The sequence below is a fragment of the Micromys minutus genome (genome assembly GCF_963924665.1).
Source record: "Micromys minutus genome assembly, chromosome: 23".
NCBI classification, from domain to species: Eukaryota; Metazoa; Chordata; class Mammalia; order Rodentia; family Muridae; genus Micromys; species Micromys minutus.
In genome coordinates this window covers 12,118,594-12,144,949 of record NC_137958.1, presented here as the reverse complement: position 1 = coordinate 12,144,949, position 26,356 = coordinate 12,118,594, and the positions used below count along the sequence as shown (strand labels likewise).

Sequence of the window (26,356 nt, the reverse complement as noted above, 5' to 3'; positions counted from 1 at the left end):
TGTGGGCGCGCTCTTAGATTTCCCCAACTCCAGGGTTCCTTCTCTGGCTCCTGCCTAACACTTAGGGAGCATCTCCCGGTAGTCCGCGATCCTTTGCGCCCTGGGGCACCAGCAGAGCCCGCAGGAAATAGTACCAAAGGCGGGAAGAAGAGTGGGGGGCGTGAGGGCTCACAGGCTTCAGCTGCAGCAGCTGCAGCAGCGGGCAGAGGAGTGGAGGGTGCCGAGCAGGGCTGGAGCCGGGGCCAGGAGGGAGGGAAGAGGGGGGCGGGAGGCTGTGCCTGGCGAACCGGAGGGGTGCTCCACGCTCCCCCGCCCTCCTTCCGGGAGCGAGGATGCAGACTCTAGAACTGGTGCTGCTGGGCTGAGGCGGAGGCAGGGGAATTGCAACGCGCGCGCCTCTCGGCGAGTGTGTCTCCTGCGCGCCGAGAGGCGGGGGAGGCGGAGGACTGGGAGGCGGAGGAGGAGGGGGAGAATGCCCGGAGCCGCCGCCGCTGCCGCCGCGATGCTCCCGGCTCAGGAGGCTGCCAAGCTGTACCACACCAACTATGTGCGGAACTCGCGGGCCATCGGCGTGCTATGGGCCATCTTCACCATCTGCTTTGCCATCGTCAACGTGGTGTGCTTCATCCAGCCCTACTGGATCGGCGACGGCGTGGACACCCCGCAAGCCGGCTATTTCGGGCTCTTCCACTACTGCATCGGCAACGGCTTCTCCCGGGAGCTGACCTGCAGGGGTAGCTTCACGGACTTCTCTACGCTGCCCTCCGGCGCCTTCAAAGCCGCCTCCTTCTTCATCGGCCTCTCCATGATGCTCATCATCGCCTGCATCGTCTGCTTTACCCTCTTCTTCTTCTGCAACACAGCCACCGTGTACAAGATCTGTGCTTGGATGCAGCTCACCTCCGGTGAGTGCGCGCTCACCTCCACGGAGGCTGGGGACCCCTGGGTGTCTGAGCTCCAGAGAGGCTGGAGTGGGAGGGACCGTTTCCTGAGCTCTGCCTGTCCCGGACAACTTAATCCTCTCTCAGGCTGAGGGTGTGGAAGGAGGAACCCCGAGGTTCCTTAACCTTGGCGCTGGCACCAGGTCCCTAGGCGTTTTCGAACCTCTTGGATGTTAGGGACGCCACCCAGAGGGACGCCCTAGAGGCTGAGCGGTTGTTGGGCAGAGTCCGCTCAGAACTAATGATGGGGTAGGAGGGCGGAGAAGTGGCCGCTTAGAGGCCGGGCTCCTGTGTGTGTGTGTGTGTGTGTGTGTGTGTGTGTGTGTGTGTGTGTTTGTGCGGGCTGGGGACTAGGGGGTACTGGTACAAGCGTGTGAAAAGAGGATTTAGAGACATTGTAGTAGAAGAAGCAAGCCAACCTGTTCGGTCTTTCCCTGGGATTATTTCCGTCTTTGCTTCAGGGTGTGTGCGTGTTGGGAGGGAGGGGGGCGTGTAAATTTGTCTTGAGCAACCATAAATATTTTATCATCCATCTGGTGATGAGTAAATCCTAATTTTGTTTAGGCACTCCCCCCACCCCCGGTTTTCTTAAAAAGAAAAAAAAAAATGTAGCTTAGAGTGTTCCTTAGCAGTTCCCCAATGCCACACCTCCAGCGTCTCCTTGTCAGCCAAGGTCCTTCCATTTCATTTCTAAACAGACAGAGAGGTCTTGAGGGAATCGGGATTTCTTAAGCTCTCATTTTGGGGAAGTGGTGTAAGGAAAGCAGGTGAAAAGAAAGCGGTTTCATTGGCATGGGCAATCTCTCCTCTGTTTCCTTATCAGAGATAACAGATTGTTATCAGCTGAGGACTCTGAAGGGACACCCCTTCCCCACCTCCTCCAGGATCAAAGTTACTTTCAATTAAGAAAGAATGCTGCGGAGTGCCTTTTCTGGTGGCTTCCAAGAGTCTGGGAAACAAAACCTGCTCTTACTGCGCTTCTGTTGCTCTGTCTTCTCACCGGCCTTCCAGTCTAAAGTCAAGGGTCCTTGGTTTTTGACACATTGATGAGGCCCTTTGAAATGGAGGGATCTTGAATGTCTCCATCTTTGTTTATGATTTATTATTATCACTATTTAATTCTCTTAGTCTTAAGGGATTTTTTTTTTTTTAAATTCTAGTTTTTGGAAGCTTCCGGGAGAGGAGGGCTTTAATTACAGAGCTTCTCAGAATGTGTAAGATGAGGAAATGCTTAATGATGCTGGGCCGTGCTAAAGTTCCTGTTATTCTGGGAGGTGAGGCTGGGTCCCTCTGTGCAGCGGAAGCTGGCCTCTAACTACTGGCACGCTCACCTCAGCCTTTCAGTGCTGGGGTCTCAGGCTCTATATTTGTATCTGGAAAGGTTCTTGATCGGGTTAGTTTCACCTAAGAAGTGAAGCTTATGGGAGCTTAACACGGGCTGAAGGGTTTGTCTGAGGTCTGTCTTGCTGAATTGCATTTGCATTTATTGTGAAAATTGGTGTGCGAGAAGCAGGAACAAGCATCCTGTTATCCTCCTGCATGTAATGAGATATGTACCTTCAATCACTCTCCCCTCCCCAACTTGAACAAATGCCCTGCTCTGTGTCTTTTTACTCTTTTTAATTTGATTGGTGTTTCGGGGGCAGAATAACAGGTTTGCAGTAGACTTCTTCCTGATGCTTTCCTCTGGCTTGACTTTGAAGAGAACAGGACACACAGACTGTGTGTGTTTCAGGGAAACACTTGACCCTACACTGCTAATTTTAATTCTTCTCGGTTAAATGACCTATTTAGACGGGTGCTTCGAATTAGATTCGTTTTCACAGGTCTGAGAGTTGTTTGTGGGTACTTCTCCAGAAGCACATAGTTGAGTCTTCTATTTTGATGAGATTTATATTCTAAAACTGCGTTTTTAAGTAAAAATAAAGAAAATTGCCTTTGGTGAAAATGATCACTTTTGAAAGAGCATAAACTTCAGACCTTATACTATGGCCTTTTTGCTTTTTCTTCAGTAGATCACACAGAGCATGACATGTTTATAGTTTAGTTACCCAGAATAATCTAAGGATAAATTTTCTAAATATGAAAGGTGAGACTTACTGTAGTATTTGATTATTGGATACATTTTAACCTTAATTTGAAGCTAGCTAACTAGCCTGTGTGTGTGTGTGTGTGTGTGTGTGTGTGTGTGTGTGTGTGTGTGTGTGGTTATCTAATCATTTTAATGTGGTAGCATTGGAAGTCAGGTAGGGTATCAGATCCTACATGAAGTGACACACTAGGATGATGGATGTAGACTGTTTTGGAGCAGTGTGATACCTAGAACATTTTAAGGAGCCTGGTGTAGTGATAGACACCTATAAGACAAACACTGAAGATGCAGAGACAGGTGGATATATCTGTGAGTTTGAAGCCAGCCAGAGCTACATAGTAAGTCTCAGGATAGCTAGGAGTATGACGAGAGTTCCTGTCTCAAAACAAAACAAAACACCAAAAACAGATAAATCAAACCAAAACAAAATAACCAAGAAGACAAAGAAGAGGAAGAAGAAGGAGAAAGAGAAGGAGAGAGAGAGGGAAAGGGAGGAGGAGGAGGAGATCATCATAAGCAACAACAACAACTTTATAATGGTTCTGGTAAAGGAACTAGAAACATACTTAATTCATTAGATCTGAAAAGTGGTAATTTTCACTTGTCTCTATGAGGAATGCTCACATCAGCAAGGTGAAAAGCTCGTGCCTTCCCACATCCCTTTAAACTATTGCCAATCAGAAGCCAGAGAGCAGCAAATGCCGAGTAAGTGATGAATGACAATCAGCCTTTGGGAGTAATCTTAGACAGATGGACTATATCTAGTTCAAAGACTGGGGACATAAAATAATGTATGAAGTAAATACTGATAACCAGAGATGCAGCCCTTCCCGGAGTCTCAGACAAGAAACTCATTGAAAGGAAAAGATAACCTTTTTTTCTTTTTCTTTTTCTTTCTTTCTTTCTTTCTTTCTTTCTTTTTTTTTTTTTTTTTTTTTTTTTTTTTTTTTGTGATTTCTGTAACACCATAAGGTGAAAGAATATATCTGTAACTGCGGTGTGAGAAAATAAAATCCCGTTTCTTCCTTAAATCAACAGGGAAGGGAACTTTGCTCCTCAGAATCTCCATTCTCTGTTTTTGTATCTATGGGAGAGTGTTCCAATGTTTCCAAGTCCAGCAGCAGTGGAATCTTACAGAGATGTTTTGTTTGCTGGTTTCACTGACTGCAGATCTTATCTTAAATTGTTTCTAGAAGCTTATGTGGCCAAAGGAATATTTTCTTTTTCATCAACTAAGATATGATAGAATTTAAGGCTTTGGCTCTGCCATAGACTTCTGGGCGGAAGACAGCTAACAAGACAGTATTCACTTTTATCCAGGATGTGGAGAGATCTTACCCAGGGTGGGTTTTCTTACTCAGCAGACATGTGACTAGAAGTGGGTTTCGTTTCTCCCAGCCCATCCCGGGCTTATCACTCTTGAGTGTCGGAGGATGGATCAGCACAGTGGCGAGGCTGTGTCGTGAGGTGCTGGGTTGCTTGCTCCATCCTCCCAGCTTTTCTGCCTAAGTTTCCTCAAAAGCATAGGTGTGACAAGAGTCACCAAAGATCGTTAGTATCATCCGAAGTCTAAGAGGGCAAAGCCTTTGCTATGTTATCTGTCATTAGTATGACTTCCTATTCATTTTCTCTAGCTTTCACCAGCGTTTGAAATTAAAGATTGCCTGTGTGTTTACTCCCTGTCTGCCTTCCCCAGAGCACTGAACAACAAACCTCACTTTTTCCTTCATATGATAGAGAAGCCAAGAACTGTATGTTGGGATTCATGGTCACAGTCTGGTTCTGGAACTTAATTCATTAGCAAGTAAACTTGTTTATGTGCCTCAGTTGCTCACCTGCAAAGAGCTGTACCCACTTTGGAGGTCCAATGTCTTCCAAATTGAATGAACTGTTTGTAATCACAGTCTGGCTCGTGAAAAACCAAAACAACACTCTGTGACTGTTAGAGGTGGTTGTCATTAATACTATAAATGGCACATATTATATATTCAGTAGATTTTTTTTCGAGTTAATTAGTGAAGAGAAAAATGATTATTGTATTGAAGAAAAGAGGAGGGGGTGTGAGATTTCTCACATGTTGCAATGAGAAGAAAATAGATGTGAGAGTCATGACAGTCATCTTCCTCTGTGGCCTCAGCAGCAAGTTCACTGAAAGGATGCTCTTCCCATCTTTAATGGCTATCATTGTGCCTTGCTGGCCTGTTTCCTGATAAGATTTTTCCCCCAAATGCTCAGGTACTGCTCTTTATTAAAACACCAGAAAGCACTCAATCATATCTCAATCTTCGGCCCATTTTCTTTTACTACCATTTAGTCCCTCATGAAGAAAAACAGCAGCAAAAACAGCTGCAGGAAATACCCCCGTTCAGAATGGCAGAGTTACGTGAGAGTCTGCAGATCTGGCTGTCTCTGAAGAGCAAGATATGTTCTGGGTGGGTTTCATAGGAACTCCAGGAACTTGCAGAAGAGAGCATGCTCCCCGGACTTTTGAGTTTCTTCGTCCAGGACGTTGAAGTATACTTACTCATTCTGGACTCTGACGGAGCTTGTAGGACCTGCTCACGCCTTTTCAGATGTGGTATGTGCGGTTGGAAGGGGCTGCTCCCAAGAGGGGACAAGCTTGGCATTTTCTCGAGTGCAAGCTCAGTGTTCAGGGCAGTCAGGAACCTTGCTATTTGGCTAGTGCTAAGCAGCTGAAAGGAGAAAGTTCTTGCCTCAAGGAGAAGCTAATCCATCCGAAATTCAGTGTCAGGAAATTTCTCCAAAGGTACACCTTCCCCCAACGGAGCACTGGAAATATCCTTGTAGGGAGGGAGGGAAGGGTGTGTGCTTCAAAAAAGGGACATCTTTATTTCTTAACAATGCCTTCTAGTTACATTTTATGTAGTGAAGACGTACAATTTTATCTGTCCATTAAAAAAAAATTAATACCCTATAAAAAAACTTTCTATTCACCACTCCAAACAGGCAAGAAAATGATTTGAAATAATTTTAGAAACTGTTTTGTTCTTTCTATGTAGTATGACAAGGAAAGTGACAGTTGAATGAGGTTGTAAAAGATATTAATACATATGTCAAAACAAACAATTTTTGTAACAGCAGGAGTCTAAGTGAAGATGTGAGAAACATAACAGGTCCCATATAAGCCATATGACAGATCTTCTGTCACGAGGTCCGCCACTCTTGGCAAAAGATGCACATTAGCGTTTCTACAGTAAAAATACCAACAATCTGCTTATATGTTCATAAGTAATTAATAAATATAACAAAAGCCTTACTAGATGTAGAGTCACAGAAGCTCAGCATGAAAACACCTATCTAGCAGTTGCTGCTTTAGAACGATATTACGACCTGGGAAAGAGTCCTGGTAGATAGATCAGCATGCTACACTGTTCATACCTTGGAAAAATTTCAAAGCAAACCGTTTTTAAAGGAAAAGATAAGCACAGAGCCTTTGGCTAGGCTTGTGCACAGTGTGTGATTCAGACCACCTAACTGTGGTGAGAAGAAACAAGTGTGCATAGAGAGAAGTTTGGAACACACTTGTGTGATGCAAAGAATATTCCAGAAGGATTCCAATTTAAGGGTTTAACAGCATGATAACTAGAGCAATTTTAAAGTAGGATTTCTATAATGTAGTTGAACTTCTGGGGTCAGTGCCATCCTTAATTAATGCAAAATTTCCTTATCATAATGAGTCAACTGGAATTTTTATTTGATAGGGTGAAAGACTGATAGGCAACCTTTCCTCTTAATAGTGTCAGGCAGATATCAGTGCTGACAGAAAGGGACTGTCAGCATCACGCAGATACAAGGAGTAGATAAGCTATTTACTGACATAAAGATACCACTGTTTCGATTGCTCACTAGAGCATTTGGAAGCTATATAAGAACAACCCTCAATAAACTGAATTTTTCCATAAGTTACATTGTAATTAAACTCAATTTGATATCGTGACTGTTTCTGCTCCGTTTTGTGCCTATAATCCAGAGTCCTAGCTATTCGAAGTTTTTTTTTTTTTTTTAAATTGGATATTCTCTGTATTTATTTCAGATGTTATCCCCTTTCTGCCAATCTCATCTCCTCTCCTCTCACTGCTTTCGTGAACGTGCTCCCTCTCCCAACCTCCCTCTTTCACTTCAGTGCCTTGGCATTCCCCAGCACTGGGGAAAAGAGCCTTCACTGGACCAAAGTCCTCTCTTCTCATTGATGCCAGACAATGCTATCCTCTGCTATATATGCACCTGGGGCCATAGGTCTCTCCATGCAAACTCATTGGTTGGTGTTTTAGTCCCTGGGAGCTATGGTGGATTTGGTTAGTTAATAATTTTGTTCTTCCCACAAGGTTGCAGACCCTTTCAGTCCTTTCTCTAGCTTCTTCACTGGGCTCTCCATGTTCAGTCCAATGGTTGGCTGCAGTCATCCTCCTCTGTATCAGTATGGCTCTGGCAGAGCCTCTGGGGAGGCACCCATATCAGGTTCCTGCCAGTAAGCACTACTTGGAATCAGAAATAGTGTGTGGGTTTAGTGGCTGCATATGGGATGGATTACCAGGTGAGACAGTCTCTGGATGATCTTTTCTCCAATCCCTGCTCCTCTATTTGTCCCATTATTTCCTCCAATGAGTTTTTTGTTTTCCCCTCTAAGAAGGACTGAGGCATCCACCTTCTGGCCTTTCCTCTCCTTGAGCTTCATAATTTCTGTGAATTGTTTCTTGAGTATTCTGAGCATTTTGGGGTAGTATCTCCTTATCAGTGAGTACATACCATGTATGTTCTTTTGTGACTGGGTTACCTCACTCAAAATGATAACTTCAAGTTTCATCCATTTGCTTAGGAATTTCATGAAGTTGTTTTTAATAGCTGAGCAGTACTCCATTGTGTATATGTACCACAATTTCTGTATCCATTCCTAAGATGAAGGACATCTGGGTTCTTGACAGCTTCTGGCTATTATAAATAAGGCTGCTATGAACATGGTAGAACATGTGTCCTTGTTAGATGTTAGAGCTTTGTTTGAGTATATGCCCAAAGTGTTAGAGCTGAGTCCTCAGGTAGTACTGTGTCCAATTTTCTGAGGAACCTCCAGACTGATTTCCAGAGTACTTATACCAGCTTGCAATCCCACTAAAAATGGAGGAGAATTTTTCTTTCTCCACATGCTCACCAGCATCTGCTGTTACCTGTTTTATCTTAGCCATTCTGACTGGTGTGAGGCAAAATCTCAGGGTTGTTTGGATTCACATCTGATGACTAGAAATGTTGAGCATTTCTTTAGGTGCTTCTCGGCCATTTGATATTCCTAAGTTGAGAATTTTTTGTTTAGTTCTGTACTCCATTTTTAAAAATAGGATTATTTGATTCTCTAGAGTCTAATTTCTTGAGTTCTTTGTATATATTTGATACTAGCCCTGTCAGATGTAGGATTGGTAAAGATCTTTTGCCAAGCTGTTGGTTGCCATTCAGTCTTTTTGACACTGTCCTTTACATCACAGAAGCTTTGCAATTTCATGAACTCCCATTTGTCAATTCTTGATTTTAGAGCATAAGCCATTGGTGTTCTGTTCAGGAAAATTTCCCTTGTGCCTATGTATTCTAAGCTTTTCCTCACTTTCTGTTCTATTAGTTTCAGTTGTACCTGGTTTTATGTGGAGATCTTTGATCTACTTGGGCATGAGCTTTGTAAAAGGAGATAAGAAAGGATCAATTTGAATTCTTCTACGTGATGACTGCCAGTTGAACCAACACCATTTGTTGAAGAGACGGTCCTTTTTCCACTGAATGTTTTTAGTTCTTTTGTCAAAGATCAAGGGACCATAGGTATGTGGGTTTATTTTGGGATTTCAATTCTATTCCATTGATCTACTTGCTGTTTCTGTACCAATATTATGCAGCTTTTATGACAATTGATCTGAATGCAGCTTGAGGTCCAGGATGGTGATTACCCTGGAAATTTTTTGTTTTTCTTTTTCTTTGAGAATAGTTTTTGCTATCATGGATTTTTTATTATTCCAAATTAATTTGCAAAGTGCTCTTTCTAACTCTATAAAGAATTGAGTTAGAATTTTGATGGGCAATGTATTGAACTTGTAGATTGCTTTAGTCAAGATGGCCATTTTTAATATGTTGATCCTTCCAATCTATGAGCATGGGAGATCTTTCTACCTTTTGAGGTCTTCTTCAATTTTCTTCTTCAGAAACTTGAAGTTCTTGTCATACTGATTCTTCTCTTGCTTGGTTAGTGTCACCCCAAAGTATTTTATATTCTTTGTAACTATTGTGAAGGGTGTCAATTCTCTAATTTTTTCTTAGCCTTTTTATTCTTTGAGTAGAGGGAGGCTACTGATTTGTTTAAATAAATTTTATATCAACCACTTTTTCTGAAGTTGTTTATCAGTTGTAGGAGTTTAGTAGTGGAATTTTTTGGGTCACTTAAGTATACTATCATATCATCTACAAATAGTGATATTTTGTCTTTATCCTTTTTAGTTTTTATCCCATTGACCTATTTTTGCTATCTGATTGCTCTGACTAGTACTTCCAATACTGTATTGAATTGGTAGGGGAAGAGTGGGCAGCCTTATCTAGTCCCTGATTTTAGTGGGATTGCTTCAGGTTTCTCACCATTTAGTTTGATGTTGGCTACTGATTTGTTGTATACTGCTTTTAATATGTTTAAGTATGGGCCTCAAATTTCTGATTATTTCAAGACTTTTAACATAAAGGGGCGTTGAATTTTGTCAAGTGCTTTCTCAACATCTAAAGAGACAATCATGTGGTTATTTTTTTGTTTGTTTGTTTAAATAGTTGATTACGTTAGTAGATTTCCATATATTGAACCATCCTTGCATCTCTGGGATGAAGCCTATTTGATTATGGTGAGTGATCATTTTAATGTGTTCTTGGATTCGGTTTGCAAAAGTTTTTTGGGGTATTTTTGCATCAATATTCATGAGGAAAATTGGTCTTAAGTTCTCTTTCTTTGTAGGGTCTTTGTGTGGTTTAGAAATGAGCTTAATTGTGATTTTGAGGAATGAGTTGGGTAGTGTTTCTTCTGTTTCTATTTTGTGGAGTAGTTTGGAGAGTATTGGTATTAGATCTTCTATGAAGGTCTGATAGAATTCAATACTTTGATGACTGCTCCTATTTCTTTAGGTGTTTTGGGACTATTTAGATGGTTTATTTGATCCTGATGTAACTTTGGTACCTGGCATCAGTCTACAAAATTATTCTTTTCCAGTTTTGTTGAGTATAGGCTTTTGTAGTAGGATCTGATGATTTCTTGAATTTCTTCAGTTTTTGTTATGTCTCCCCTTTCAGTTCTGATTTTGTTAATTTGAATAATGTCTGTGCCCTCTCATTAGTCTGGCTAAGGTTTTATTAATCTTGGTGATTTTCTCAAAGAACCAGCTCCTGGTTTTGTTGATTCTTTGTATAGTTCTTTTTATTTCTATTTGGTTGATTTCTGCTCTGAGTTTGATTATTTTATGTTGTATACTCCTTTTGAGTTTATCGCCTCCTTTTATTCTAGAGATTTCAGGTGTGTTGTCAAGCTGTTAGTGTATTCTCTCTCCAGTTTCTTTTTGTAAGCACTCAGAGCTATGAGTTTTCCTTTTAGCACTGCTTTCATTGTGTCCTATAAGTTTGAATATGTTGTGCCTTATTTTTGTGAAATTCTACAAAGTCTTTGATTTCTTTCTTTATTTCTTCCTTGACCAAACTGTCGTTGTAGAGCATTGTTCATCTTTCATGTGTATGTGGGATTTTTGTTGTTATTGAAGAGCAGCCTTAGTCTCTGGTAATGTGATGGGATGCATGTGACTATTTCGATGTCTTTGTATGTGTTGAGGCCTGTTTTGTGACCAACTATACGGTCAATTTTGGAGAAGGTGCCATGAGGTGCTGAGAAGAAGGTATATTCTTTTGTTTTAGGATAAAATATTCTCAGACGTTTGTTAAATTTATTTGGTTCATAACTTTTGTTAGTTTTACTGTGTCTCTGTTCAGTTTCTGTTTCCATGATCTGTCCATTGATAAGAGTGGAGTGTTGATGTCTCCCACTATTATTGTGTGTGGTGCAAAATTTGCTTTGAGCTTTAGTAGAGATTTTTTTTATGAACGTGGGTGTCCTTGTATTTGGAGCATAGATTTTCAGGATTGAGAGTTTATCTTGATAGATATTACCTTTGATGAGTTAAGTGTCCTTCCTTATTTTTTGATATCTTTTCATTGAAAATTTATTTTATTCAATATTAGAATGGCTATTCCAGCTTGTTTCTTGGGATCATTTGCTTGGAAAGTTGTTTTCCAGCCTTTTACTCTGAGATAGTGTCTGTCTTTGTCACTGAGATGTGTTTCCTGTATGTAGCAAAATGCTGGGTCCTGTTTACATATCTAGTTTGATAGTCTATGCGTTTTTATTGGGGGATTGAGTCCATTGATGTTAAGAGATATTAATGGATAATGATTATTGTTTCCTGTTATTTTTGTTGTTTGAGGTAGAATTATGTTTGTGTGCTTTCCTTCTTTTGGTTTTGTTACAAGAGAATTATTTTCTTGCTTTTTATAGGGTGTAGTTTCCCTCCTTGTGTTGGAGTTTTTCAAGTATTATCCTTTGTAGGGCTAGATTTGTGGACAGATATTGTGTAAATTTGGTCTTGTCCTGGAATATCTTAGTTTCTCCATCTATAGTAACTGAGAATTTTGCAGGATATAGTAACCTGGGCTGGCATTTGTGTTCTATTATGGTCTACATGACATTTGTCCAGGATCTTCTAACTTTCATAGTTTCTGTTAAGAAGTCTGGTGTAATTCTGATATGTCTTCCTTTATATGTTATATGTCATTTTTCCCTTATTGGTTTTAGTATCATTTCTTTGTTTTGAACATTTGGTGTTTTTAGTGTTTTGTGTTGGGAGGAATTTCTTTTCTGGTCCAATCTATTTGGAGTTCTGTAGACCACTTGTATGTTCATAGTTATCTCTTTCTTTAGGTTAAGGAAGTTTTCTTCTATAATTTTGTTGATATATCTACTGGGCCTTTCAGTTGGGAGTCTTCACTCTCTTCCTCACCTATTATCCTTAGGTTCCGTCTTCTCATAGTGTCTTAGAATTCTTGGATGTTTTGGGTGAGGAGCTTTTTAATTTTTACATTTTCTCTGACTGTTGTGCCAATGATTTTTTTATGTTATTTTCTGCCCCCGTGATTCTCTCTTCCACATCTTGTATTCTGTTGGTGATGCTAGCTTCTATGACTCCCGACCTCTTTCCTAGGTTTTCTATCTCCAGAGTTGTCTCTATTTGTGTTTTCTTTACTGTTTCCACTTCTGTTTTTAGATCCTGGATTGGTTTGTTCAATTCCTTCATTGGTTTGCTTTTTTTTTCTTTTATTTCTCTAAGGGCTTGTACTTGTTTTTCTGTGTTCTCCTGCATTTCTATAAGGGAGTTATTCATGAGCTTCTTGAGGCCCTCTATCATCAACATGAGGCACGATTTTAAATCCAAATCTTGTTTTTCTAGTGTGTTGGGATATACACTGCTTGCTGTGGTGGGAGAGCTGGGTTCTGATGTTGCCATGCTGTCTTGGTTTCTGTTGCTTAGATTCTTGTGCTTGCCTTTTGTAATCTTGTCTTTGATTTAGTTGATTTTGTTGTCTCTGAATGGAACTTGTCTTTCCTGTGTCTGTGGGCTTTGGGCTCCAGAGGGAGATTGGTCCTGGGTGTTCAGCTCTCTATGGGCAGGTTGTGAGTTCGGATGGCATTGGGATGGTTCTAGCTCTGGGTGCAGATGGAGGTCTGAAGGGCACAGATCCAAGCAGTAGCATAATTCCTGTTCCTTGAGAGTTCCCAGAGGTCTCTCCCCAGGTAGGCAGTGGGGCTTAGTATGGTGAGTGCTTCTGTGTCTCCTCTGGGTGCTCAGTTCTCTGTGTGCAGGCTCCGAGTCCTGATGCCACTGTGCCTACTCTGCCTGTGTCTCTGGGCAGAGATAGAGGCTGGACCAGTCTCATTCCAGTCTGCACTGCGATCCCTGTACCCTGAGAGTTCCCAGAGGTCTCTCCCCAGATAACCCGTGGGCTCAATAGGGAAAATGCTCCTGCATCTCCTCTGGGCTCTCAGTTTTCTGCATGCAGGCCACAAGTCCTGATGGCAGTGTTGCCATTCAAAGTTTTAATCATCCTAAATGTCATCTCAATCACCTTTCTTATATTTTCTGCTAAGATAAAATGGAAAAATTAGTGGCTTGCAAGAAGAAGGGCTTTTTTTCCTCCCAAACAGACACAAATTCTGTCCTCTACCCAGAAGACTAGGGAAGGCAGACATTTCTGTTCTCTCTCTCTGTCTCTCTGTCTCTCTGTCCCTCCCTCCCTCCCCCCTTTGTCTTCCCCCTCCCTCCCTCCCTCCCTCCCCCCTCTCTTCCCTCCCTCCCTCCCTCTGTGTGTGTGTGTGTGTGTGTGTGTGTGTGTGTGTGCTTGAGTCTATGGAAACCAAAGAGAGCATCAGATACCCTGGAAATCGAGTTGCAGGTAGTGAGCTGCTTGACCTGGGTGCTGAAAATTGAATTCCAGTCCTCTGGAAGAGAAGCAAATGTTCTTAACTACTGAGCCATCATTTGAGCACCAGAAGGCAGACTTTTCTGATGTAGATTTGCTGGTATAGAACTGGTCTTGCTTATTTCTAATCTTCCTGAGCCTAATGAAATCAAGTTCTATAGCAGCAATGGGGCTGCCTGTGTATGAGTGCAAGAGGAAGAATAATCCTAAAGATTATTCTAAGTGACATTATTTTCCCGGCATTATATCATCTTGAGGTTATGATTTATCAGTGAAAGGACTAGAGGAAGAGTCAGGAAGGGTAATAACATTAGCAGTTAATAATTGTAAAAAAAAATTCTGCATGGTTCTCAGTTGGTTTCAAAGAAACTCAAGATGCTGCACTAGAAAACTGAGGTGCGGCGTGTGTCTTACATTCACAGGAGGTCTTTATTCAACAAACAGAAAAATCGATCAAGCTGTGAATGGCAGCGACATGGAATAAGGATTCCGAAAATAAGTGAATCATCAGTGACAAGAGCTGAGGGGGCACAAGGCTGAGTAGCCCATGGGATTTAAGAACATCAGAGGCCTGCTAAGTTTAGCATCCATGACTTACAAAGACATTGGCACAGGACAGTGTACAGTATACTGTACATAAAGTGGGCTTGTACATTATGGTACAGAGCTGTGTGTGCAAACCTACTGACCAAGAGAATACACATGGCTCTATTTCTTGTACCGAGAACTATGAGAAGCTGTAAGATCAAGCTTTTCAAGAAGGGAGACTTCTAGTGTGGTTGCTGGTAATGTTGAATATCATAACAAGGCCATATAAGAAATAGAAAAGTTACCATGGAATGTATTCTTATATAGTCTTACCTTAAAAAAATCTTGGTAGAGGATTGAGAGGTTAAACTGTTACAGTGTCTCCAAAGGGCAGGAGAACTTAGCAAGTACTCATATGAGTGTATTTACAATACATTGCATAGCATGTAGTTACACTAGATTAACTTAATCAATACAAGATTATTAAGAATAAATAATACTTTGGGAGTGTGTGTTTATTAACTTAGCTTTAACAAGCTGGCAAACTTTCTATACTATTATCTATGTAGTATATTATACAAGACCTTTAAGGAGAAAAAAAAATCTGTAATTAGCTTATTAAAAGCCATAGATAGTGATCCTTTGATGGATATGACATCTGTTTAATAGATTAATGATCAATACTGGCACTGGATTAAAATAGAATAAAAATGCCCTGCATATGCTAAGGCTCTCACTTTTAAAGTATCTTAAAACCATTTATATGAGTACGCATATGTGTGTGCATTAGGATGTACTGTGAAGCATATTGATAATTGTTGCCTATCCTCAGCAAGTCTGAAAGACAGTTCTAGAAGAGACAATGATTTAATATGGGCTTAGGAAAACAATTATCCTTTTCTTAGAATTTTTGAAAGACTTATAGCATTAATGTATAGTTATATATTTATTAGAAGATTTATGACAAGAAATTTAACATTTTTGGTATTCTTTCACCTTCATTTAATATTTTATATTAATTAATTAATAGTCATATTCCTTGGGTAGATTTTGCATGCACTGAAAATTAGAATTATTTCCCTAGTTGGGGTTTGGTTGACATTCTGTACTATTAGAATTGTCATGCAGTTTGTCTTTGAGCAACAATATAGCTTTAAAAAATCCACTTAAACAAGTGCACATAGCCTCGTGTCAAATAGAAATAAATTCATAGACTCCTCTCTGTAAGAATACTGAAAAATTAGATTAGCATATTCCTCTCTTGTCTTTAATAAAGATAGAACAATGTTACATGCCATTAAGCAATTCTCACTTGCAAAACCCAGTGTTGTTAAATTTAGCCCATATAGTAGCCCATTTAGCTCATGTCAGTATTACTATGGTCTTTTTTTTTTTTTTTAGATTAGTAAATTGAGTTTTTTACATTGTTCAATGTTCTTCCTAGAGTTGCTCTATGGTGTGAAAGTAGAGATGGTGACCATAATTGTGAAATCACAATCACAAAGATCATTTGGGCAATTAAAGTGAAGGAAGAGAACCAAGAACGTAGTCATAATATTTGCACCTTGACTAGGTAACTTACTGGATGAACAACTTTGGTTAGGCCAACTAAATAGTTGTTGATTTCTTGGCTTTGTTTTTCTTAGGCCTATACAATTGTATAATTTTTTATAAGATTAGAAAAAATTTTTCAAAGTTATAAACATTAAAGATATTTTGCCTGCTACTTATGCATTTACCAAGAAATTAAAGACTAGGAAATTCTCAAATGTAGGGCAAAGATTAAGGCATAAAGGAAACGGGGAACAAATGTAGCCAGAGAAATAGGTAGCCAAGCTGGGGCTCCATGATTTAAGAGACTGGACAGAAACTTTGATCTTTTGTGCCCTAGGAACGATTGAACAGGACCATGAGAGCTGGGCCCTGAAGGAGCCCTATAGTAAGCTTTGAAAAGCTTAGCTGTCTTTGTGCTTCATTGTTAGTACTGTCTCTGAAGAGCTCACAAATCATAAGGATCTAGTCAAAGAACTTAGTATGCAGAAACAGTTGGAATCACAGTGCCACCTAGCAGGTGACAATCATACCACATGTGTGATTGATCTGCTGAGTTCTGAGGATCAAAAGGAAAATGGTGGGTACATTGTATAGCATTGTTTAGAAGCCACTGTGATTCCTGCACTGAGTTTTACACATTACTAGCAAAGTATATTCAGTTAAGAGTTTAACTTTGTGCTAGCAAGTCTCGTCATTGACATTTTACTTTTCTAGAGGAACAAGTCAAAGGGGGAGGAATGTATTTTGGAGATAATTGTGAGCTCTTTCATAACTTCAACTGGATAGATTTGAGAAATGAAGCCATATTTTAAAAATCGTGTTGAACAGTTTTTTTTAACAGTTCAAGACCTAAGCACTTGGGTCTTCATATTAAGTTCTTCAAATAATAAATACTCTTCACTCTTATCAAACTCAAAGTTGAATACTTCAATCTCCTATAACATCATTTAATAGTAATATTTTAGAAGTAAAAATATTTGTTTTCTATGCTATTTTCAATGAAAATTGGGTTTCTCATAATGGCATATTTTGGGTTTTTTTCCTAAGGAAAGAAGAAAATATTGTCAAATAAAGACTCAGTTATTCACACATTTTTTAGTCCTTGGATTTATTTTTCTTTTTAAAAGTAAGTCAAAACAAATTATTATTGATGTTTCTATTTTAGTTTGGAAGCCATTAGGCCATGGTGAAGTGGGAATGTAGGTTTGCTAGGACTGCATATCTGCCTGTGACCCAAAGGAGGGTTGATCAACAAGCAATGAATATTATGTGCTTAGTGTAGTGTGAAGACCCTTTGTGTGGTGACTGTCTAGCATGGCTGTGGACAACGGAGCTGATCAAATAAACCCCACCAGATTCGGCTTTGGGAATGCAGTGGGAACAGTCAGGGTATCTTGTAGATCATAGTGAAACCGTGTTCTTTTTAGCCTCCATGTTTGTAAGGACTTTCCAAGGAGAAGAGCTTAAACCAGGAGATGGACCAGTGTCAACCCACCCTAGTTGACTATTGAGGACCCCTCTCCTGACCATAGGATGGTCTCTAGAGGGAGCTCCAGCCCTGTCATTTCCTGTGTTTCAGGCCGTTGCCTTTTACTGGCTCATCCCAACACTTTCTGGTTGACATTACTCCCAAGATAACACTTGGGGGGAATGGAGAGTGTGGAATGACATGTAAAAGTAGAAAAAGAAGAAGGATGAGTCAGAATGTGTGTGGGTAGGGAAGCCCCTTTACCTACATAACATGTCTACTTCTCTTGGATATTCTTTCAGATCCTTAAATTGGTGTTAGAATTCAGAGAAACCAGGTTCTATGATTTATCAGAGCTTCCAATAAGCTGTTGGAATTTTTGTTGACTGTCTTTTTAAAGGTATGATTGATAACACTGTCCCCGCTTCAAGACCTCTTGGCTAGTCACTGAAAAACAGCAAATACATTCAGAACCTGAACACTGTAAATTGTCTAGGTGGCCACAAGCCACACACTGTCTGCACCTCTGCAGTAATCTTTATCATGTTTTTCCAAGTTTAGAAAACATAGTTAGAAATTCCATTTCTTGAGAAAAATTTAATGTTTTCAAATTGAAATGTTTATTGATTGATTGATAACTTAGAACACGGATCTTAGCCACAGGCAACAAAGCAAACCAATCTAAAAAGCGCTTTTGCTTCAGGAGAAAAAGGATGAGTTCCCACTTTGTTCTCCAGATGCTACTCAAGGGAAACATAACCCACCCCATTCCCTACCCCTGCAACAGTTCTTGAGCATCGGGTCTATTTTATCTCTTTGGGAACCTGAGCAGAAAGTTCTTTAGATGAAACCGCCAACAAGCACTCTTTCTGCGCAATGTTGGGCCTCTTTTTTCCAGCTCATAGCTGGAGAGTATTCTAGCTAATCACAGCCAGAGTCCCTCTCATTAGCTTTGATGCCCTCCCATAATCCCAGGGCCCCCAGAGCATCAGGAGCTGAACGAACCAAACAGAAAATCTGAAATGACACGGATGTTCAAACTATATAACACAGCAGCATAGCATTCATTGGGGCTTCTCAGATTGTGTGTGTGTGTGTGTCTGTGTGTGTCTTTGTGTGTCTGTGTGTGTATCTGTGTGTGTGTGTGTGTGTGTGTGTGTGTGTGCCTGCACTCGAGCAAAATTTAATGTGTAGAACTGAGGGAAAAAGTCTGCAGTCAATGTAAGTTCATTTGACAAGGACTATGCCTTTCTCTGCTTGTTAAATAGTTGAGCTTTTAAGAAATGTCTCTAAAAATAAGCAACCTAAAGATTACCAGTGAGACCCTTCAGTGCTGAAAATTTAATTGTTGTGGGGCTTTAAATTACTGTTAATGTTTCTCTTGTTACAAAATAGTTTATATTTTACAATTTTCATCTTTTACAGACGTATTTTTGTAAAATGTATCAATTTATTTACATTTTCATATTCACTGATTTAAGCAATTCACAACATAATCATAATTGTGTGTGCTGATTCTGTCTTGATTTTCTTTTTTATATAATTTATTTGTTTTTATTTTATGTGCATTGATGTTTTGCCTGCATGTATGTCTGTGTAAGGGTGCTGAATCCTGGAATTACAGACAGTTATGAGCCACCATGTGGGTGCTGGGAATTGAACCCAGGTCCTCGGGAAGAGCAGAGAGTACTCTCAACCACTAAGCCATCTCTCCAGCCTCATGTCTTGGTTTTCTCTAGATCCATTTGTGCCAAGACCTATTTGATTTACCTTTCTAACAGAATCACCTTTAAGTTTGTTGTTCTTCTCTATTGTGTTCTCGTTTATGAGAATAGTTTTTGCTTTGGTTTTTTTTTTTTTCTTGAATTTCCTTTGGCTTTTGTCCCTTGTACCTTTTGTGACTTCAGTATCTGACCACCAAATGTTTAATTTTGTAGTTCCTCCAGATTTTTATCAGAAAAACAAACAAAAAATATTTCAGTTGCTTACCAGTTGTAATATCCTTGAAGAGGACATCATTCAAAATGACATTGGGGAGGGATGGGGCAGACACTCACAATGTTTCAACAGCCAGGCTGCCTAAACGAGACGTGAACAAAGATGACACCAACAGGCTTGTTGATGTGGAAAGGAAACACTCAAAGGACTCAAGTACTAGACAAAGAGCTATAGGACAACTAAGGAATACTGAGAGCAGGAGAAATCGTTTTCCAAAAGGAGGAAATCTCTAGTTGATTATCCAACATCAAGTGATCAGCCCTAAAATCACATAAATACAGGTACGATTATAGAGACTAAAATCATAGAAATTGAGGAAAAGATGTCAAGAATTTGAGTACTTGTGACAGTCTGAGGGGTAAGGAGAAAATGACGTAATTATATTTTAGCTTTAAAGGATGTATGTCTGTGGACCATGTGTGTGCCAGGCTCCCACTGAAGCTAAAGATATCAGATTCCCTGGGCCTGGAGTTATAGATGGGTGTGATCTGCCATGCAGTTGCTGGGACTTGAACCCAGATCCTCTGGAAGAGCAGAGAGTGTGCTTTAAACTGTTGAGTGAAATCATCTCTCCATTCCCTAAACACTGTTTAGGAATTACAAGTAACCATATCAAGCAAAACATAAAGTAAAAATGATGTTCATTGGAACATGTAAAATACTTCAATGACATGATTTAAATAAATTAAATGTTTACTATGAAATGTGTGCTCAATATAGTTAGCATTGACTATATCCCATTCTAAAGCTGTATGTAGTAAATGCAATATGTGTATTTACAAAATAGAACATGAGTGCTCCCAAATATCTTTCTGTTCACGTGCTTACTGTTATCATGTGCTATGATAAAAATATAACAAATTCCTGACCATTAATAATCATTTATGAAGTTGATGTCAGCTTTAATGCTTGATTACCCTTCTAGAATCAAATGATCTTCTCCCTCTTACTCCTTATAATTTATCACATTAAAAGTAAATGTTGAGGTTTTTCACCTAGAAACCTTTGGTTTTCTGTTTGACAGAAATTTGGGTGGGTAATCTGGTCAACCTGCTTCCCTGAACATAAGCCCTTTTGTGTAGCTGACACGCTATGGCTGCATAAGAACTGCAAATGATGGGACACAGCCTGTTGGTGCCATTGCTGAAGGAGAGAGGATGGGAAACATGGGATGGTGTAAGCAAACTAATTATAGTATCTGAATATATATAACTACTCAGAAACACAAGCCTCCCATAGCCAAACAGTATCATCCTTGTGTAAGATAAACTATATTTCCACTGACCAATATATGGAATGCAGTAGACTTCTTTTAGTTTACCAGGAGAGAAAATCAAATGGGATCAAAGAAAGACTTCACTTGGGTCGTTAGTTATTCTTTCTTTCATTCATTCATTTATTAATTAATTCATCTATTCATATCTTCCCTGTTGGATGCATATTTGTTACTAGGGAAGGTGGGAGGATTAAAACACTTCCTACTGTTGATCTTTTCTAGTTCTTTTTCTACTATTGTAAAGAATTTTGCTTTACTGAGAAAAAACATGGAGGCAGCTAACCATGCTGGTGCACAAGTCAGTCCTGATATCAGAGCACCTGGTCTCTGTCGTGTGTGCTTCATGTGCAAGGCCATTGCCTAACTTTGGACCACTTCCTGTGTTTATCTCTGCCTCACTTTCCTCCTTTCCTAACCAACACTAAAAGTGCAACGTATCTTGTGTTTACCATATACACACAAATGGAGGAAATCTTAGCTATCAGGAGCACCACCACAATTGTCTTCCTCACCACCATCACTATAGAGAGGCAGGCCCAGAGCTATGCAATGTATAAAGGATTCACTAGTTTGCTGTTTTATGCAAACTCCAGGTGACCTCAGTAGTTCCTTTAATTTTTAATCCTGAAAAGCAATTGCGTGCACTCTGGATTTATCCATTTAGTGATTCTGTTATACTTTTTGAAAGTCAAATGAGGCCCTTACTTTTCATTTCAGCCTTTTTGGAGATTTGGTGGTAGTAAGTGAACAGGAAGAAGTGAACATCTCTGGGGTCGATCTCCTTTGGTTTTCTTTTGGACTGGGGCTCAGACAGGAAGTGTAAGAGTGAGCAGTTGCAGCCCCTGGTGACTCTTACACTGTGGCTTCCCAATGAGGGTATGTGCTGCCCGTAGAACATTGTAACATCTAACAGCCAAGGATGCTTGTTTTTCCAAGTTTGCCTTTTCTTCCTATGTATGGAACATGCACAACCCAGAGCTCCCTCCAACGCACTGCTCTGAAGTCAATTCCTCAGCATTGCTTAGAGAAAAGGCCAACATAGTGGATTATCCAACACTCTGTACAAAAAAATCTTATCTTTGGAGGAGGTAAACTGGTCAAGAAAATGAGTTCTGTTTTCTTATTATTGCATCGTTTGTGTGTGTGTGTGTGTGTGTGTGTGTGTGTGTGTGTGTGTGGTGTGTGTGTGTGTGTGTGTGTGTAGCACTGGTATACACCACAGCACACAGATGGAAGTCTGAGGTGAATCTCAGGGATTAAACTCAGATTGCCTGGCTTGGCAGGAAATGTCTGACCCACTGAGGCATCTTGAAAGCTCCAAAGTTCTATTTTTAATTTAATGTTTCTAAATAATGAACCATGAAACAATCTCAAATGTTTTAAGATCTTGTGTACATGAGTATATAAGCTGTGTATGCTGAGCGACTCATTAATCAGAAAAAAAAATGCATTGGAAATAGGTATTTTGTTAAAATCAGATATGTATATCCTGTGGTTTGTACATTTGTTGTACATTTGACCTTAATAAATAGAACCAGTATAGGATCAAGTAAAAAATAACCTATTTGAGTATAAACCTTGTTTTTAAATGGATTATTTTCGAATCTTCCATTGGTCCATGTGCTAATAATAATGGATAGTGTGAAGCAGAGTATCTCTATTTTTCCCAGAAATTTCCACTGCACACAATCGTATGAGAAACAAAGGAGCCAGGCTTGAGCCCATGTTCTGTGCCAGTTTTAGAGTTCACACTTGGAGTTCTGGCCTAGTACATCTTTCTTTTCTGCTGACAATTGAAGTATTTGTGTAAAGTCTATGGTATATGTTAACCCACAGGACAAATGGCAAGAGGTTGGATAGAGAGTAAGTGAGAACTTTCTTCCACTTAGACATCCTGTCCTAGATGCTTTTGATAGTGGACCAACAGGATAGTCCTGACCTCACAGAACTTTGATTTTAGGCTTGTTAGACTGACATTTCCAAATCACCAACTATGCAGTCTAACATGCTCACACCCCTCCAGGAGAGGCCGTCAGAGTAAGTACATGGCAGATAGGAAGTTCTGATACAAAGGTATCCTTGGTGGCACACATTTAAAGAGGATCCAAAAGGGAAAGCCCAGAGGTGGTGGAAAGCAGCAGTGTACACAACGGGTTCATGCTACGTAGACGCCGGGAACAGGCGCTGTGAATGCAGCACCACAAAAACGGCCATCGTGTGAAAGACCCACTTCTTTCTGACTGGCATGCATCTCCTGTCTGGGCTTCCTCTCTTCTCCTTGGCCTAAAGTCACTTTTCTTTCCAAGACCTAATGCACCTTCATTTGCTCCTTGAGGTCAGTTTACATAATCAATGATGTTCCTTTTGTCATTTTCCGACTTAGTATCACAGTGCAAGCCTTAGCCCTTTCTGTGACTGAGCTTGACTTGCGATTGCAGGACATCTCTGCTTGACAGTCTCTGTGCTCTTAAGGTCCCATGCAACAAGCAACCAACCTATCAGCTCAGAGGTGACTGTATGCACGGAGATGCTGATACATTTATTTGTAGAAGAAAATCAACTACCACACTGTCTAAAACTGACTTGTAGAATTTAGATTCTAATTGTGAGTACTTGACAAAATAAGTTCCTAAGGTTTGAAGCAAAATTGAACTTTTCAATATGACAATACATTGGCACACGCCAAATATACACTCACTTTTTCACTTGCTAAGCATTAGGGAAGTTTTCATTCATAGGGCGATCTTTGGAACTCTGTATTGTATACTCTCTTCCTGGCCACCACTGTTGGGTGTACATCATGTTAAGTCTCAGTCTGTGCTTCTGGCTCTATGACATCGTTCAAACAGATGACCGATGACACCTTCTACCTGTCATTAAAAAGAGAAAAATGCATTACTGCATATAGAATACCACACTGATGTTTGAAATATTTAACAAATAAAGCGCTTTTGCAGATAGTTTGGGGGATAGAATCGTGCATATGGTAAGAACTCCAAAATTCTTAGCTTCTATCTTTTATACACTCGCTGAAGAGGGTCTCTTCTAAACACACCATACTGTACCTGACTTTCCAGCTCAACCTCTAATGTCCTGCACAGCTCAAATGCAGTGTGCGTCTCCTGTGCTGAACATTGCTTATCTTATGACACTGCAAACTGGAGTGCCCAAATTCAATCCCCCACAACAACCTTAAAATATTGCACTAGGCATATTGAGACTTCTCTTCGCTATAAACATACTTTGAGGGAAAGAACTCAAGGCAGAGTTCAGGCAGCCTCTCTCTCCAGGGGGGATTAGGGTCTCTCTGCCCTCTCCCCTCAGTTTAGGGCAGATTTTATGGACCTGATCCACAAATCTTAAGGCAAGCTTTCTGGGTCCAGTGAGTACAGGATCCAGGTAGATGCAACCATGTGGTTTTGGCTCCTCTTCCAATAACAGTGAGGGCTTCCCAGTTCCACTTAAAATCAGTCCAGAAAAAGCAAAAAATTGGCAACTGAGAATGACTATATGTCCAACAGCACTGGGCAAGTGCCTGGTTGCACTGGAGGGAGCCTGTGACCTTACCCAGAAAGGCTATTTTCCCTCTCCAGACCTGGATGGCTCACAGGAGCTCCAAAGGAGTTGAGGTTTACTGAGTTTTGTTTACAATGCATTGGTGAGGAAGCGCTAACTCCCTGAAATGGTCACAAAACCAAGCATGTTGTCTGTTTTATATTTTTTAATTTTATATTGGCCATTTTATGTATTTACATTTCAAATGTTATCCCTTTCCCCTCTCTCTCCAAGCCCCCCTTCTGTTTCCCTTTGCTTCTATGAAGATGTTCCCTTCATGAGCCTTTACAGGAACAAGGGCTTCTTCTCCTATTGATGCCAGACAATGCATCCTCTGCTACATATGCAGCTGGAGCCATGGGTCCCTCCATGTATACGATTTGGTTGGTGGTTTAGTACCAGGGAGCTCTGCGGGGGCGGGGTCTGGTTGGTTGATATTGTTGTTTTTCCTATGGGATTCCAAATCCCTTCAGCTCCTTCAGTCCTTTCTCTAACTCCTCCATTGGGGACACAATTCTCTGTCCAATGATTGGCTGTGATCATGTGCCTCTGTATTGGTAAGGCTCTGGGAGAGCCTCTCAGGGGACATCCATATCAGGTTCCTGTCAGCAAGCCCTTCTTGGCATCAGCAATAGTGACTAGGTTTGGGTTTGATGGCTGCATATGAGATGAATCCCCAGGTGGGGCAGTTTCTGGATAACCCATTTTGTAATCCCTGATCCACATTTATCCCTGTATTCCCTCCCATGGATATTTTGTTCCCCCTTCCAAGGACTGAAGCGTCTACATTTTGGTCTTCTTTTTTCTTGATCTTCATAAGGTTTGTGAATTATTTCCTGGGTAATCTGAGCTTTTGAGCTACTAGCACACCATGGGTTAGCCATTGAAGTATCTTTGATATCTGCAGATCTCCTAGTAGGCACACAGGCTGTAGGTATGGGTGGGGATGTGGCCGCTAGTGTCTGATTATTATTGTTGCCTATCTATTTTTATTTGGGTAAGTGATGTTACATACTTTCTTTCGTTTTGCTACCCATTTGTTTGGGAAATGTGTCATGCAGCACTGGGTGTTGAAGATCCACTCGTGTGGCTGCACGGACTTCTCGTAAGTTTCTGCTGTTGGCTGCGTCTTCTCTGCACAGCTGTTCATGGCTTTGTGCTTGCCTCTGGATCTCTGCAATACTCAGCAACCTTGAGATGAACAGCTTGTGCACACTCCTTAGTGGACGTGTATGGAACAGTTTGGAACTGCTGGCTCACAGGGTGCTAATGGTCAGACAAGGACTGTTGCAGACCATTTAAGCCGCATGGCCTGGCTGGTGTGCTGTGCACATCGAACCTGCCCTCGCACCGAGTTACAGCTGCGCAGGAATTCATTGGCATTCCCTTATTCCCATGGGCGCTCCTCCACTCCTTTTGTTTTCCTAATTTTGATTAATCAGATTTGAAAATTTTCATTTCTCTAAATTACTGCACTTATCTAACCTTTGGATGGTTTTAAAAGTAATCTCCTCATATGTTTGTTAATTGGACCTCTGTGGCTACCCTGAGCTGCAGTTTAGAAGAAGACCATAACTAGAGCCCTTCCAGTGCTCCTGTCAACTGAAATATAAGTCATATTGTGTAAGTTCATATTCTCTAGTGTTCCCATTAGAAGAGCAAAAGATATGCAAGATTAATTTCAATACTATATGACATTAAAAGCATCTTATTAATTTAATTTAATATACCTAAATATCAATTTAATATACCTAAAAGTTATCAATAAGAATTTTGTTATTTCCTGCTGTACTGTCTCTAAAATCTGAGTACACTTAGCATGATTGTACTAATTACTTTTCTGCTGCTGTGATGGAATATCAGAACCAGAAGCAGTTGAAGGAAGGAAGGAGTGGTTTCTTTTAGCTTCTGGTTCCAGAGGGCTGGAGTTCAAACGAGGAAGACCATGGCATGCTGTCAAGAGCAGGAAGCTAGGTCCTACATTTCATCTGCACATAGAAATCGGAGAGCAGAAAAGTGGGGTGAGGCTATAGTATCAAAGCATGCCTCCAGTGGCATGCTTCCTCCAGCAGGACCATACCTTCCAAAGTTTCATAACTGCTTCAAATGACATTCTGCTCCTGGATTATTTTGTTTGCCATAATGGTCTTTGGCTCCATCCATTTTGCTACAAATGGCAGAACTTCTGTTTGAGGTTGAGTAGTATTTCGTTGCATGTTTACAATATATTTCTTCTGTTATCCATTCATCATTGATGAAGAGTGGTTGTCTTAGTTACTTGTTTATTTCCATGATAAAATGCCATGACAAAGGTACTTATAAAAGAAAGCTTTTGATTTGAGACTCATGGTTCTAGAAGGCGAGTCCATGAGTATCATAGTGAGAACATGGCATTG

The 26,356-nt window shown here is 40.5% G+C and overlaps 1 protein-coding gene across 1 annotated transcript in view; it reads left to right on the top strand.

Annotated features, from left to right (window-relative positions):
- Positions 1–472: 472 nt before the first annotated feature.
- LHFPL3 (LHFPL tetraspan subfamily member 3) overlaps positions 473–26,356 on the top strand; it is a gene marked incomplete at both ends in the record, with an annotated part of 322,989 nt that continues 297,105 nt past the window's right edge. The window contains one exon of the mRNA XM_080936360.1: positions 473–905. Coding sequence (XP_080792486.1) covers positions 473–905 — 433 coding nt within the window. The remainder of the gene's footprint in view (positions 906–26,356) is intronic.